The 16,189-nt window shown below is 34.9% G+C and overlaps 1 protein-coding gene across 4 annotated transcripts in view; it reads left to right on the forward strand.

Annotated features, from left to right (window-relative positions):
• Positions 1-16,189, forward strand: part of LOC126964488 (protein PALS1) — a 176,482-nt gene that overhangs the window by 88,816 nt on the left and 71,477 nt on the right. For 3 of the 4 annotated variants that reach the window (XM_050807636.1, XM_050807637.1, XM_050807639.1), the window contains 2 exons: positions 7,551-7,663; positions 11,148-11,785. In XM_050807636.1, the coding sequence (XP_050663593.1) occupies positions 7,551-7,663; positions 11,148-11,785 (751 nt within the window). The remainder of the gene's footprint in view (positions 1-7,550; positions 7,664-11,147; positions 11,786-16,189) is intronic. The other variant, XM_050807638.1, reaches the window with a different exon arrangement.

The raw sequence follows: 16,189 nt of genomic DNA on the forward strand, positions 1-16,189 counted from the left end.
TCGTAGGGAAACTCCGTGCATAGCCCTCTCCATTGCCCACTGAGCGACAATGAGCTTTCTCATCACGCCCATAGTTAGCGGCCATGTCTGCGTACCGTAAGTCATTAATGGCAACACACACTGGTATTTGGGACGAGAAGATTTTACGGAGCTTCCCGACGCCGAATGTCAGATTATAAACAAATATATTTTAATAAAATTCATTTAGATTTAATTTAATACTCCTTTTATGCAAATCTTATACCTTTACTATTAATAGAATACTATTATTTGTATGTGCTACCTATTGGGTTTAAGTCGGCGCTTGCCCGCTTGTGTTGTTTGGTGCTACACGAAGTTATCCCGCTCAAAGTCACGCGTGGCAAGTGTAGGTACCTGGTACATTTTTTGGCTTGGCACCGACTGCAACCTATCAATAGGTAGGACATAAAAATAATAGTATTTTATTCATAAAAATGTTCATAATATGAAAACTACTGGACCAAACTATGTCAAATTTTTATGGGACCAAATGGCAAACATTCTGCATGGGTTTCATGGAAATCGAAAAAATTCATAAATCTCAGCGTAATCGATTTACATACATAAAAAAATACAAATAGAATTAAATACCTCCTCCTTTTCGAAGTCGGTTAAAAAATGGAGTTACTACTACTAGAAGCCATAGCTGGGAGTAAAACTATAAAGATGAAACGCTCAATAAATAATAGGAACACGTTATGGCATAAACTTAAACAAACACCAGCAAACGACAAGCTCAAAGAAGAGTTTCGCCAGCAAATAAACTCTGTACACAAAATGTCAATATTATCTTAAAAGCTTTTAAAACATGTAAAAAAATCCTTTTTCTACTTCTCTACTTTTATCTGTCATTTATATAGCCACAATTAGCAATGTAAGTACATTCATTGACTGAATGCGCATACTGTGCAGTGCCAAAGAAAAAAATATGTAAGCCGTCACGGGACGCCTGGCAGAAGTGAAACATCGACATTATTTTGTAAAAGTAATATGCAGAAAAGAACATGTTGTGATAGGAACTAAATATGTCATAATGATAAAATAAAATATTACGATTTTTTTCCAAATAACGATGACTCTTTATTGAATAAACATTTATTTTCATTAAATACAAAAATTTACGAATTTATTTCAAATCGTGACTACTTAATTCGTTTAATCAGTGACTTCGGTAATAGTTATATTCGAAGTTGCCTCTGAGGACGCTATTACTGTGACAAGGCGACGCGTCGCCACGCCAGAAATCGGTTTTACGTGCGGCTATAGATGTTTCACATAAAAAAAAGTACATTCATTAGATTCAGTATCAAGTCTGAAAATTTCTATAATCTATACTCTATGGCCTAATAAAGCATCGTTTGCTGTACTATAATGTCGCCAACAAAACACAGTTGGTGCCACAGACAACGAAATCTAAGTTAGGTGTCGTAGGTTCATAGAAATATTAGTTAGAACATATATAATATTTTCGTGTTTAAATCATTACATTAAACATTTAAATGTCAATTTAAGAAAACAACTTGTTAATATAATTTGACAAGATGCTGCTAGGTATATTTTGTGATTTTTAATTTTCCTGTTGGCTGTATCTTTGTACCTTTGCCCTTCCTTGAAGGAAAAATGAAACCACTCACCAGAGATAAGTATGTATTCCCACCAATTTAAGCGGCAGCTCGAAAGTTAGTGGTATTTGTTTGTTTATTAATGAATTAAGTTACCAAGTCGTAGAAAAAATATTGTATGCGACACGATGTCTATGTCAAAAAACGCTCGTGGCGTCATTCGTTGCGACGTTCGCTTGCGGTTCACTAGCGTTTTTTGAACCTCTTTATACAACTGTTGCATAAAATCTTATATCTTGTATGAAACATATAATCTGAATCTCGGAAACAGCTCCGACGGTTTTAATGAAATTTAGTATACAGTTAGTTTCGGGGGCGAGAAATCGATGTAGCTAGGTTTCAATTTTAAAAAATTTAGTTTTATCCGTGTTTTAATGAGAAACCGCTACAATAACATTAGAATACAAAGGTAAATTTCGCCACGATATACAAGACTATAATAGCTCAGATGCGACATTGGGTATTCTGGAAAGCAGAAGACCCCGGTTCGAATCCAGATGTCCTATTAGTTTTGTTTTGTTCAAGTTTTGTACATTCTTAAAAATCCGAGCTTGGCTTGGTCGTCCAGATATTACTATTAAAATGTGGTAACTGGTCAATAATTTGACAGTAACAAAAAATTCGCTTTCCTTTATCTCCGTTAGAGATTTGCTTCTCTCTAGTAGGCTGTATCTGTATATACGCTTATAAATTGTAAATCTATGGTACAATCTGTACCGTGAATATTAATTCCACTTGTCGGTTTTATCCTCGACTTGCATACAATAGTGGAGGAAGCATTGTTGTGGTTAAGTCAATATCGCTCGTTGCTCTACATCGGCGAGTTCTACTAACTAACTACTTGTGGCAGTCTATTGTTCAACAGTTATTGGATTACTAGGTTCTATGCCGTGGGTTTGGCCTGGAATGGCAACTAGAATAAATACGGCTTCCTGCAGCTTACTGGAAACAAAGGAATAATTGATAGGTTTTCTTTAAATAGCTTGTTCGTATTACCTTTTGTAATAATATAATGTAGTTGTATCGTTGTTTACTGTTGTCTCTGTTCTATCGGGTTGTATTTATAATCTTATTATATATAAATTACATGACACGTTGTTTGTCCGCGATGGACTCCTAAACTAATGAACGGATGTTTATAGGGATTACTTCATGGAGTGCAGTTTGGTCCAACTTGAGAGATAGGATAGTTTTTATTTCGATTTGGGACCCATAATTATTTTCAATATTTGTTTTGTATGGATATATTTTCCATGGGAGAATTTTGTGACGCACGGTTTGACAGTTTCGCTGTGAAACAACTTCATTATTAAAACGGGAGCATTTTTTACGTATTTAATTCTTGATGTTTTGAAATATTATTGGCAAATTCCTTTTAAACAGTATTTTTTTTATTATCTACAGAACAACGTCTGTCGGGTCAGCTAGTTATTGTGTAGTTTATTCTCGACGCTTTCATTTACTTATTTATGCTTGGGCATGAATCAAATAAATGGCACGGTGACGATTCCTGTAACAGCTTGTTGTAGATCAGCTTACGGCCGTTCCCAATATACTATCTACAGATAGAGGTAAATTACTACCTTCTACTGTCAGTAATTAGCTGTCAATAATCTGAAGCTGTCCCAATATACCCGATAAGTCATTCTTATCGCCTTATATTGGGACGCGAGAATTGATATTTCCATACAAATTTCTATCGCTGGTAGGTAAGCTATGCGTCGTTTCATTGACAGACAGCGTGTACGGATACCGTTACAGTTACCGTCGATAAGTTTATTGGGACAGAAAAGTCAACGATAGTTACGATTTTTATCACAAGTAAGAGGTAGACTGAATATTGGAAACGGCCGTTAAACTTACTACGCTTGACTGTTGCTAATTCCTTCAAAATTGACGAACTGCCGATACACAATTTCAAGCCGTAATAAGGGAAAACTAAAAACCATTTAAAAGCAGTTATGTTTTAAATATAAGGTACTTTGTAAAAATATTTTTTGATGAAAAAAGAAAGCCCGCTGAGTTTGATACGCCCATTTTTCTCAGGCCTGAGGCACTCATTTTGGAATCGGCAGTAGTTTTTTGTAGTGGATTCGAGTCCCGCATCGTTCATAAAATTTTGTTTTTCAAATTTTATTTGTGTGTTTAAATTGATATTATATATTGAATTTTTTCTCTTCCATTGGTTGTGGTTCAGTAGACACATGAGTTTACGAGAGACATGGTAGCTGAAGTAATGATACAAATGGTCTAGTTAACCGGTTTGCGCGCATCGTAAAATTAATTTTTCATCGTAAAAAAAATTAATTAAGAATTATAAATAAAAAAAAAAACAATATCAAGGCTAGTTATTAGTGCATTGGTCGAGAAGGACTTTTAACGGCGATATTGGCAACATACCAAATTGAAAAAGACTACAGATAATGGGAGATAGTATTACTGAGAGGAAATAACTTATTTCCGAATTCAATATACATTCAAAAACGCTGCCGCGTTTTACAGTGGACCAAGTTTGAAACTATTATCTATATATAATAAGTAGGTAGGTAATTACACATAAAACCTTAAACACATTTCTAAGAAAAGGCTTGAAAATCGAAAAATCGTATTAACCGGCTTACGTCTAATTACATAGAAAACTTGACATTCGATTTGGTTTTATCTATAACCGGAATTGTTTATGTACATTATAAACGGTTTGTTGAATAAAGCGGTTAACTGAGTTATTTTTCAGAGTACAGATTAATTTTTAACGATATTTACGAGCTTTTGGTATCTACGCTCATCTCGTTTCAATTGAACCGGTTATTTATGGTAATAAATCAATTCCCACTTACATTTAATTACACTCCGATACAAAAAAAACCGATTTAAACCGGTTATAACCGTTAATTTAAACCGGTTCCAAGCCTTCGTTCATGATTAATGTACCTGAAAAACACATATTATATATATATATATATATATTATATAAAAATAACTTAAGTTAAATGGATCCAAATAATTTGAAAAGATTCACCCCCTTATTCATAATGGTCCGCTAACTTTAAACAGCTGCTTAGGGCTGTTTTTTCTCATTCTGACTTAGGTCAATAGAAGAAGACAGAGTGAGAATTAGCAATGCTTTAAGTTAGCAGACTATTATGAATAAGGGGGTCAATATCTACGAGTATAAAGCCCAGATCGCTGTTATAAAGGTTTATTATTTATCTATTGCAAACACGTTATAAATTAATTAATGCCACAAAATTAATTGGGACAAAAGTATGTGTTGATTATCTTTTATTGTTATATTGAATTTACGTGTATTGTAACGTTATACATAATGTCTGGTTCGCCATATGGTAGTGTCGGTGATAATAATGTAGCCCCAGATTTAGTGTCGTTCTGATAACGGTTTTACGCTTAGCATCGCAATAGTCATCTATGGACCTTTTGGAGGCTCCTTTGCACAGGATGTTGGCTAGATTATGGGTACGACGACGGCGCCTATTTCTGCCGTGAAGCAGTAATGTGTAAGCATTATTGTGTTAAATTACGGGGCAAATGAGACCTAACATCTTATGTCTCAAGGTGACGAGCGCAATTGTGGTGCCGCTTAGAATTTTTGGGTTTTTAAAGAATCCTGAGCGCTACTTTATTGTAATAGGCAGGGCGTATCAATTACCATCAACAGAACGTCCTGCTCGTCTCATCCCTTAAATTGATAAAAAAATAGTAATTTGTTGATATAGATGGAACGTTGCTACATTAACGTCGGAGTGATGTTCGCAAACGGTGCTCCGTGCTTATTATTTGTAAAACTCTTTATCTATGCGGATGATGACTGAAATGACTTTCTCAATGATTCCACAGATTGGGAATGGAGCGACCACCCTCAGGCTATTAAATACTAAGCTTAATTGTACAATATTACTTGGTAAACACATTTTTGATGAAAAAAAAAGCCCGCTGAGTTTGTTGCGCCCAATTTCTCAGGTCAGGCATTGGAATGGGTAGTAGTTTTTGAATTTCAATAAGTGATGTCATATCGTATTTTGAATAAAAATATTTTGAATTTGATGAAGTCGCGGACATCTACATGATAGCTAGTACTAAATATGTCGCATACGACAAAATCAAAGCAAGACCGGCATCGAGTCGGAAATATCAAACATGTGAGTATTGAATGGAACGGGATGTTATGGTGTTTGGCGTACCTGCTAGGGCGAAGCGGCCAGCAACAGGTTGGCTATTGTGTCTGCTAGCGGGACGCACTTCCGATGTTTCTATCCATATATTGTAGTCAGCAATAGAAACTATTCATTAACATAAAAATACCCGTAGTTATCAAAACTAATATTATAAAGAAGAAACATTTGTGTTTTTGTACATATGTTTGCAATGTTTCCACACAAAATCTACTGGACCGGTTTCAAAAATTCTTTCAACGTTAGAAAGCTGCATCTTATCTGAGTGACATAGGCTATATTATAAACTGCGACAATCAAGCCCTGAATCAATCGAGTTAGTAAGTCTTTTGTTGGGCGATGTATATGCTTTTAAAACATGATCCCAGAAAATGTACAAAACAAATGTGTTACGAAATTCAAAAGAATTGTTAAAAAACGTTAATTTGGTAAAATACGTTTTTAAATTTATGTTGATTTCATAAGTTAAGTAAAAATAAATTTACACAAATAAATATAATGTAGAATGCAGAAACTGGAAATATAGATTAAAAAACAAATAGAAATATATATTTATTTAGGAATCATTTTGACCTAATCGAATAAATGAGTGTCTTTCTTTGGTCTGTATTTTAAGTTCTTCTAATGTGACCATGACTTAAGGCGATTAATTGAATCAGTATCTTACATAAAAATCAGTAATACAATAACGTAATAAAGTGCATGGAAGCCGTTACATAAAGCAATGTTCACACACCGTGACTTCACGCGGCGTGGATACGGAGCGGTCGCGGCTCAGCGCCTCTAGTGGCACTCTCAGGAATCCACAACCTTGCGGTGTCTTGAGTTAGATTCCTGCCTATTCTCGTAATATACAAAATAAACTCTAGAACATTGAAGCCCTCCTATATATTAGGTTTACGGTCTGATTATGGTTCTCAAACTCATGAGAATATTTCGTACAGTGTCACGAGATATAAAATCGATAACACCGTTGTAAACAAGTACTTGTGCAATGTGGATCTAACTAATATTGTTTTAACAAATATTCTAGATATTGAAAAATTAAAAATGAGCATATTTAAGAGTTAAGATGAATGTAGCAATTTAATTTTGGGCAAATACTCTTACTGCTATAAAATTTATACGTATGACTCTAAATATGCTGGTGGTGCTGCATTTTATGAAGTACAAAATGATGTTTCCTTTAAATTTAAATTTAATCATAGCGTATATATAATGACTGCGGAACTTATTGCAATATTCGAAGCTTTTACGTACATGAAATCTTTTAATAATAAGAACTTTGTAATTTTGACTGATTCTAAATCGACCTTACAACATTTAAAATTGTGCACTTTCGGTAAACGGAGCAGTGGGAATGACTTTCTTGCTTACTTAAATCAACTCATTAAAACTTAACTTTCCGATATTGTAGTAAATTGTAAAATATTATAAAATTGACATTCATAAGTGTCACACGGAATATTTTTAATTTGCATGGAAAATGTAAAACTATACGGCTTGATTGATTAGAAAAAACAATGAAATTCGACTAAATCATCCACGACCATACACACAAAATAACATCAAAGTATGTTGAGCAATGGGAATTTACTTCAATTCAGACTTAATATTTTTGTTTTTAATATACTGTAATTTTAAATGTGCGAAATTAGATTTCAGTAGGTATACTAAGGGAATAATAGTATTAATATAAGCATGCGTATGATTTCAGACCTCGGCGTCGCTCGGGCTCCAGTATCGTAGTGGTTGGCGCCGACGACGAGAAACGACCGCCGGATGACGCGGCAGATATGCTCACGATGTTGTCGCTCTCTTCTGACACCGGTGTGTACACGCCCTTTTATTACGATTTAAGAACTTTATCTCTCAGCAGAATATTACAATATTTACTTATAGAGAAAATATATTCTTATTACTATATAATGTTAAGCGAGTCGTCAGCATATTTTATTTTTTTTAAATTTACTAAGTACACTTTTAGAATAATGATACGTGTCTTGCCAAACTTTATCAGTTTGTTGGCAAGTTTTTGCCATCGATAAATACTATAGTATATAACAACACCTATATATCTATTTTTTTTACTTAAATATATTAAGTATTTTATTATGTGTCTATTAGTCGTAAATATTTATCTGAATTTATTATGTTCAAAATTAATAACAAGATCAATATAATATAATACCTACATATATATAATACTAGTTTTTCCCGTGACAACAGTTACTTTGGGTAGCATTTTTATGTTTTGATATAGGTAGGTACTCACTTTGCAAATAATAGATACATTACAAACTAAGTACTGTGGTTAGTACATTTTTATAAGCTAGCAACTATAGAACTTTCATCCCCCTTTTTCACCCCACACAGGTCTAAATTTGGAAACCACTAGAACAAATATTTCTTTATTTCTTATCAAGTGCCTAAAGATAAATTTTTCATTTCCAGAAATTTCCATCTCCTATATTAACCCTGCCAAACCTTTTATTCGCAATAAACATCCTCTCCCAAGCTCTTGTCTATCTCTGTAATAAATTTAATCAAATTCGGTTCAGTGAACAAACTTGCTTATTATTTTTAAAAACTCTTTATCTACGCGGACGAAGTCGCGGGCATCAGCAAGTAACGTATGAATGCATTCAGTGATTATCTGTTATTTTCGCATTGTAACTAGACACTATGAATGTTTTTACATAATTTCGCGAACAACTTTCATTTAAATATTTAAATGTAACCGTTTCGCGCATTCATCTAATTGGAAGTTGACATTGGAGCTATATTGACTGAAATAATTTGATAAATTGAAGCCATGTTCGAACGACCTTCGTTGAACAAAAACTTATACGGTTGCTTTATGTTTTGTTCACTTTTATTTTTACCATCAATTGTTTCCGATGTAGGTAACTATTGAAGAGGAAAATTCACGTGTTGCAAAACTATTAAGTATTTGAATCTTGAAAGAAATTTTCCTCAAATTTGGGATTAATTCTAATTAATATATATATTAAGTATAAATTAAATTTGTAATCAAAATTTATGAACTTGAACCCGCACCTCTCGGTTTCGATCTGAGTGCTCTTTTCAACTGAGCCAACCGTTAGAGTGACGCATGGTTCGTAAATCTTGGTGTGTCTTGTTCAACTTTCACGTTGTGGCTCAATCTACAGGATCTAATTTACAGTTGATAACCTGCTCAACCCCAATAATGACATTTTAGGAAATTGACTTGAGATGTCTCGCTGTCTTGATGGATTTTGATTGTTTAGATTTCGAACAGCGACATCTCAAGTAAAGTAAAAATTAATAATAATATTTGTAAAATTTATTTTGTAAATAAATTATTAAGGGTGCATCAGGGTAAGGTCTTATACAGGTGAGTTTGGATTTGATAATCCGAATTTTACCCTGTAACCTTTTTTTGCTGGCTACAACGTAAGAGTGGGAGGGCTCTTTGCACAGGATGCCGGCTAGATTATGAGTACCACAACGGCGCCTATTTCGGCCGTGAAGCAGTAATGTATAAACATTATTGTGTTTCGGTCTGAAGGGCGCCGTAGCTTATTAGTGGGCACATGAGACTTAACATCTTAAGTCAAGGTGACAAGCGCAATTGTAGTGCCGCAAAAAATTTTTGGTTTTTCAAGAATCCTGAGCGGCACTGCATTGTAATGGGCAGGGCGTATCAATTACCAGCTGAACGTCCTGCTCGTCTCGTCCCTTATATTCATAAAAAACAACTAAAATGTCAATTATTTATCGATTGGCAAAAATTTGCCAACAAACTGTTAAAGTTTGGCCAAGATACATATCATTTTTTGAAAAGTGTACTTATTAAATTTAAAAGGGGCTGTAAACAGCCTTTCGCATCCTACGCCCTTTAGGGAACACGTAAGTTAGAGGATGTATTTAGTTCGTCAATCGCTTAACATATATTTCAATTACATATATTCAAAAGAAAACAATGTTTATAACTATGTTTACAGTATTTAATGTGATAACATGAAATATAAATACTTATAATCGGGTAATAAAGCGCCATACTCTCAAATATGTTAAATATTCCTTGATCGGACAGGAGGTAGAAGGTACAATGTGTTTTGTGTTCACTCAACTCTAAACACGAGCTATTCAATCGTGAACCATTAACAACATCCTCTTGACGTGTGGAGGGTGCATAGATATACAATGTAGGTACACGGAATCGAGCAATTATGTGTAAAACAGGGACTCACCTGCTTTGAACCCTACTTTGGACGTGATTGCAGAAATATACCTATAAATGCTATGATTTTCAAATCTGATTTATCACCAGTATTAACTTTAGTTCTTATTGGGCTGGTGACATGATTCCTTACTACTTAAGTTGAGCTATGGTTGTTCGGTTTGATATTAATTGTCATTAATTCAAGTTCTTTTTTTATGATACTAAGGGACGAGACGAGCAGGACGTTCAGCTGATGGTAATTGATAGGTCCTGCTCGTTATAATTTTGAGAGGCACCACAATTATTGCGCTCGTCACCATGAGATATAAGATGTTAAGTCTCATTTGCCCAGTAATTTCACTAGCTACGGCGCCTTTCAGACTGAAACACAATAATGCTTACACATTACTGCTTCACGGCAAAAACAAAACAGTCACTTTCTACTTGTTGTGTTTACCTTAACTGGTTAACACTCTAGTCAACCCGTAAATATCACAATGGTTTAGGATAACATTGTTAAATATGTGAGTAAAATAAAATCGCCTCTTCAGGCCTTCCACTTCTTTCCAATGTAACCTGGATTTGCCTTATGGTATTTTTTTGAAGTGGGATTCACTTGAAAATAAAAGGTTTAACATCTCAGATATCACTTACTTGTCTCAGATCCATTTATATGTGCATCTTGTAGGCCATTAACAGAAGGCTTATAAAGTCTTAAGATTATTTAAAACTATGCAAATCGCAAAATAATCTTTTGAATATTATCAAGTATATCGGTATTTCTTCATCTCTATCGTTAAAAATATAATTTCCGATTATCATTATCATACCAAAACCTTCTCTGAAACACGCTGCATCTTATGGTATGAGTATCATTCCGATTGAGCGAAAGAAAAACCGGCTCCATTTATTGATTATATAATGAATAATTATAAGAATGCTGGGAGAGTTTCTTGCGCTCCTTTTTCAAAATGACGTCAAAAAGAATTGTAAAGGAATCAATTTTGGGAAAATAAATGCCTTTTATTAGTATAAATAAAACGTCAACTGATTTGATCAGTGAAGGAGCTTTTCTATTATTAATTTGTTTGTTGTCATTTCCAGGCCCTCACCGCGAGATGGCAGTCGACGTACCGGACAGTTTCATCGCGAGGAACAAGAGTCCGCCCCGCTACCCACCCCCCCGGCCGCCGCAGGTACGGGCCCGCACTAGGGACGAGGAACCTCTCCTCTCCTCAGAGGGATCCGGCACCTCATTCGGCAGCAAACACAGCACTATCCTCCAGAGCATAGACACCTCAGGCCCTAGCTCGGACGGTTCCGGAAGCTTCAAGAACAACAGCACGATTGAGTTGCTTTCGTTGCCACAGTCAGATGGCTCCGGTGTTAGTTTTAACAGCAAAAAGAGCAAGACATCATCAGAGACTGCCAAATGCGATCTTCTATCAGAATCAGGCTCCGTTGCTTCGACAAACACCCACAATTTGAGCGATCACAAAATACAATTGCTTATATCCAACGAGGACTCTTTGTTAGATGGTGTGACTTATTCAGCCCGGACTGATTCTGTACTGATAAGGGAAGCTGTTTATGCGTCTTATAAGTTGCCTCCAGGTTTCGATACGACACCAGTGTTGTTAGGGCGAGAAGTCCCGGTCGATGTGCCTGAAAGCTTTGTGCAAATTGTGAAAACTACGCCCAAGTATCCCGGCACTGTGGACAGAAAGAGTATGCTGTTTCAGGTAACTGATTTGCACTTCATGGGTCCATTGGTGTTGGGTCATTTTGGTCGGAATTTGGTTTTGGTATATTTGTCTCTTAATGTAGCAGTAGATAGCTTGATAACTTTTTTATTGCTTTTAAATTAATCTTTTCTGCTGCAAATATTTATGAATGAATGAATTATTCAATAATGATGGCGGCGGTAACTAAATCAATCTTCAGCGGTGCAATAGGTACAACCGTTGACTCATACCACGGAGCTCCAGGTTCGATCCTCACCTGCCACGTACTAATGTGTTTTCCGTTTTCAAATTTGTTCTTCGTTTATTCGACTCTTTATAAGTTTTTGTGATTCCTCTGGACTGCGGGGATTACAAACTGTCGGGTGAACAGAATGTATGTTCGTTTGTCGTTATAATATAAAATAAACTAAATTCTCTCATTATGATTTAGTAATGAAGCCAGCATGGTATTATGGTATCCTGGTAAAGCAGTCTTAGTACTGTTGTAAGTACAAGAAAACAATTTTATGCAAATTTATTTGACCAATAAACAAACTGGATCTAATTTCCTGTGATGATATGATGTACATGTCATTAAGGAAGTGATGTTTATATGTTATACACAATAATTATTATTTTCTCTCATCATGAACGCTACTTGAGATTTTTGATTCCTCTGGAGAATCTTTTACACCAGTGGGAGGCTTCTTTGCAAAGGATGCCGGCTAGATTATGGGTACCACAACGGCGCCTATTTCTGCCGTGAAGAACATTACTCTGTTTCGATCTAAAGAGCGCTGTACTAGTGAATTTACTGGGCAAATGAGACTTAACATCTTATGCCTCAAGGTGACGAGCGCAATTGTAGTGCCGCTCAGAATATTTGGGTTTTTCGAGAATCCTGAGCGGCACTGCATTGTAATGGGCAGGGCTTATCAATCACCATCAGCTGAACGTACTGTTCGTCTCGTCCCTTATTATCATAAAAACAAAATCTTTTACAATCCGTTGACAATTTATTTCATTAAAACAACAATTCTATGGCCACGACTTGCAAACACCATTTTATTTCCTAAAACCACAAGAAAGTAAAAGACGTTTTCATATCTATGATGTTATAATGTTAATTATTATAATTAATTTACTCAGATACGAAAGTTTTAATATTTGCAAATTATATGAAAATGTTTTCTCTCACAGTTTAATACTTTTTACGCTTTTTAATTTTATTATAATAATATATATCTACGCTTTCATTATAGAGACAAATTGGGTTGTATTATGCATGAAATTACTAACAGTTTGAATGAAATTTTGGTGACGAACTAACACAGGTTTTTTATTAGTGAAGTATTAATATCATAAATGATTCAGTGTAATAATTACTGTGTATTTATCGTGTATACCCACGGACGAGCAAAAAAAAAGGACTCCGCGCCGTGATATTAGCAAGTGAAGCACCGCTATGCTAGTGTGTGTGCGGTTACGGGGGATACTAGTTACACAATTTTTTTCTCCCTTAAATAATCATATATGGCCACAAATACTTATAAAGTATAATTTTTACGCTTTTTCACAACGCACGACGGGATTTTTAAAATATTTTATTGAGACGCAAACTGATCTCTCATAGACGATGACAATTCTCATAATGGCCGCCTATCGGCATGTGTTAGTGTAAGTGTGTGCGTGGGGATATGTATTTATATGTAAATCGGCTTGATTGGTGCTACACTGTTTTGTAAGGTGACACGGTGTCCTTATTTTTTTACTAGTCCGTGTGTATACCTATACATTTTACCAATACTATTGCCAGATACGTTTTTAGAGTGAAACTTTTATTACATCGCCACAATTGTTTTATCCTTGGTTTATTAGTAATATGTTATTTTGTGAAACAATGATTCACTTGCATCGTGGTTTCATAAAACCACACAAATGTTTTTTTTTTATATTTTGTCAGTTTTTCTGCAATTATCTTAATCTTTTTCTTTCTAATACACGTCATAAACTGAACATTCATATGTACCCATATCCATACAATCTGGATGGCTTTAAAGAAACTTTCGTACAAATAAACTGTAGAATAAACACGCAGGCTTTTTGTTCCCAAGACATGAGTTTTTTACGACTTCTTCTCATTAAAGGCCAACTTTACAAAAATTGTAGTTCGTGGTTAAATTTACAACTTTTATAGATGTCATTTTATGACATAAACGAATAGCATATTTTTATTTGGATTATTTGGACACCATTAAAAACAGCGTGTGCATCTATGTAAACGGCTGGTAACTGTTTTTTAAATGATAATAAGGAACAAGACGAGCAGGTTATTCAGCTGAAGGTAATTGATATGCCCTGCATCACCGTGAGACATTAGATGTAAAGTTACGTTTGCCCAGTTATTTCACTAGCTACGGCGCCCATCAGACTGAAACACAATTATACTTATACATTACTGCTTCACGGCAGTAAAAGGTGCCGTTGTGGTACCCATAATCTAGTCGGCGAGGCGTATGACGAGCGCAATTGTAGTGCCGCAGAGAATTTTTGGGGTTTTTCAATAATCCTGAGCGGCACTGCATTGTAATGGGAAGGGCATATATATTACCATCAGCTGAACGTCCCTTATTTTCATAAATAAAATATCAAACAATAATTAAAATACTGAGCAAATTTCCTCTAATAGATCCAAGATGCTTTGACAAGATTTGAGGACCACAGTGATATACTCCTTAAGAACTTCATAAACATCAAATAACAATAGAAAACAGCTTAAGAATTTAGCTGAAATTACTTATTATCATATCGCACCGACCATCACATATCACCTGCACTTGACGATGCTCTTTCTGTTCGTGATCGTCGAACAAAAAGAAAAGGATATTTATAATTATTTAAATTAAATTTCAGGCTATTAACCGCAGAGATTTCAACCTTATTATTACATATATTAGTCTTATTATTGGTTTTCTAATTTGGAAATTAAGATGTGGAGAGTTTTGTTGTGATCTTTGATTAAGGATTGGTCTCCGCTGCGCTCCAACTGCCAGGATTGATTAAATAGAAGCTCTAGAGGGCGTTCTCGATCCAGTCTCGAGCAATGTGTGACGTGCATGTTCTATTAAACTTTGCTAATACATAATTGAATCAAATGCCGGGTTGCGTAGTAAAACTTTGTAAAAATAAGAAAGACACTGGGATCACATATCATCAGTAAGTATTTTGTATTTTATTAATTTCAATGTAAAATAACACAAAGCGTATATTACAAAATTTGGAAGAAGTCATTGAGTGTCAAGATGCATCGTATAGTTGACCTAATAAAAAGCTATTGTTCTTAGGTAGTGCGGTATCAAGTTGAAGCGCAGCGGAGACCAATCCTAAATCTAAGTTTATATTTAATAGCATTTCAGAATTAACATACTAATTCTAAATGATTCTGTTTCCTGATAAAGAAAAGAACACTCAATTTATTTATATGATGCTTTTGTATTATCTATTTATATTATCTTATCGGGTAAATTATGGGTAAAATTGTAGTGAGGGATGGATATTTTTGGGGTATTTTAAGCTGCATGTTAACCGGGGTAGACGAGGAAGTAAATAAATGGTTATTTGGATATAATTTAAACATAAATATGATTGAGAGCATGATATGTTTTTAAACTGATAAACCCTCACTACTGAGATTAATACACAAATAAAATTTGAAAACAAAATATTATGAACGATGTGGGGCTCGAACCCATGTCCTCTCGCGTTCCGTGCGAGTGCTCTCCCAACTGAGCTAACCGTTCGAGTGAGAGAGTATCATCATAAAATCTTGTATGTCTTGTTCAACTTTCAGGCTGTGGCTTCATCTACATATTCGTCACTCGAACGGTTAATTCAGTTGGAAGAGCACTCGCACGGAAAGCGAGAGGACTCGCGTTCGAGTCCCGCATCGTTCATAAGATTTTGTTTCCAAATTTTATTTGTGTATGATTGAGAGTGTTGGTGCAGTGGATTGTGTATACTGTATTCGATTCGATTCGATTTGACTTGTGAAGACTGAACAAATAATTATTTTAAACATCTATTTGTGTTCTAACTTGTAGCTGCAGGGATAAAGGCTAAGGCCGGTAACTACCTTAATAATAACTTAGGATATATTAATTTTTCATTGGATTTCCTAAAACAGAAACGATTAAAAGATATAGCTGAATGTATAATTGTTTTATATTCATAACTAGCTGACATGACAGACGTTGTTCTGTGAATAGAAAAAAAAAATGAATATAGTATGTTATTCTTAATAGATAGACATATGCTATCGCGGACTTTTCTGTAGACCTTTATAAGATACACAATTCCACCATACATTATTTTGTCAAAGGCTTTAGACAGCGTTTTCGGTGAAAGCTCCCAGACGGCTTATTT

This window comes from Leptidea sinapis, chromosome 5, assembly GCF_905404315.1.
Source record: "Leptidea sinapis chromosome 5, ilLepSina1.1, whole genome shotgun sequence".
NCBI classification, from domain to species: Eukaryota; Metazoa; Arthropoda; class Insecta; order Lepidoptera; family Pieridae; genus Leptidea; species Leptidea sinapis.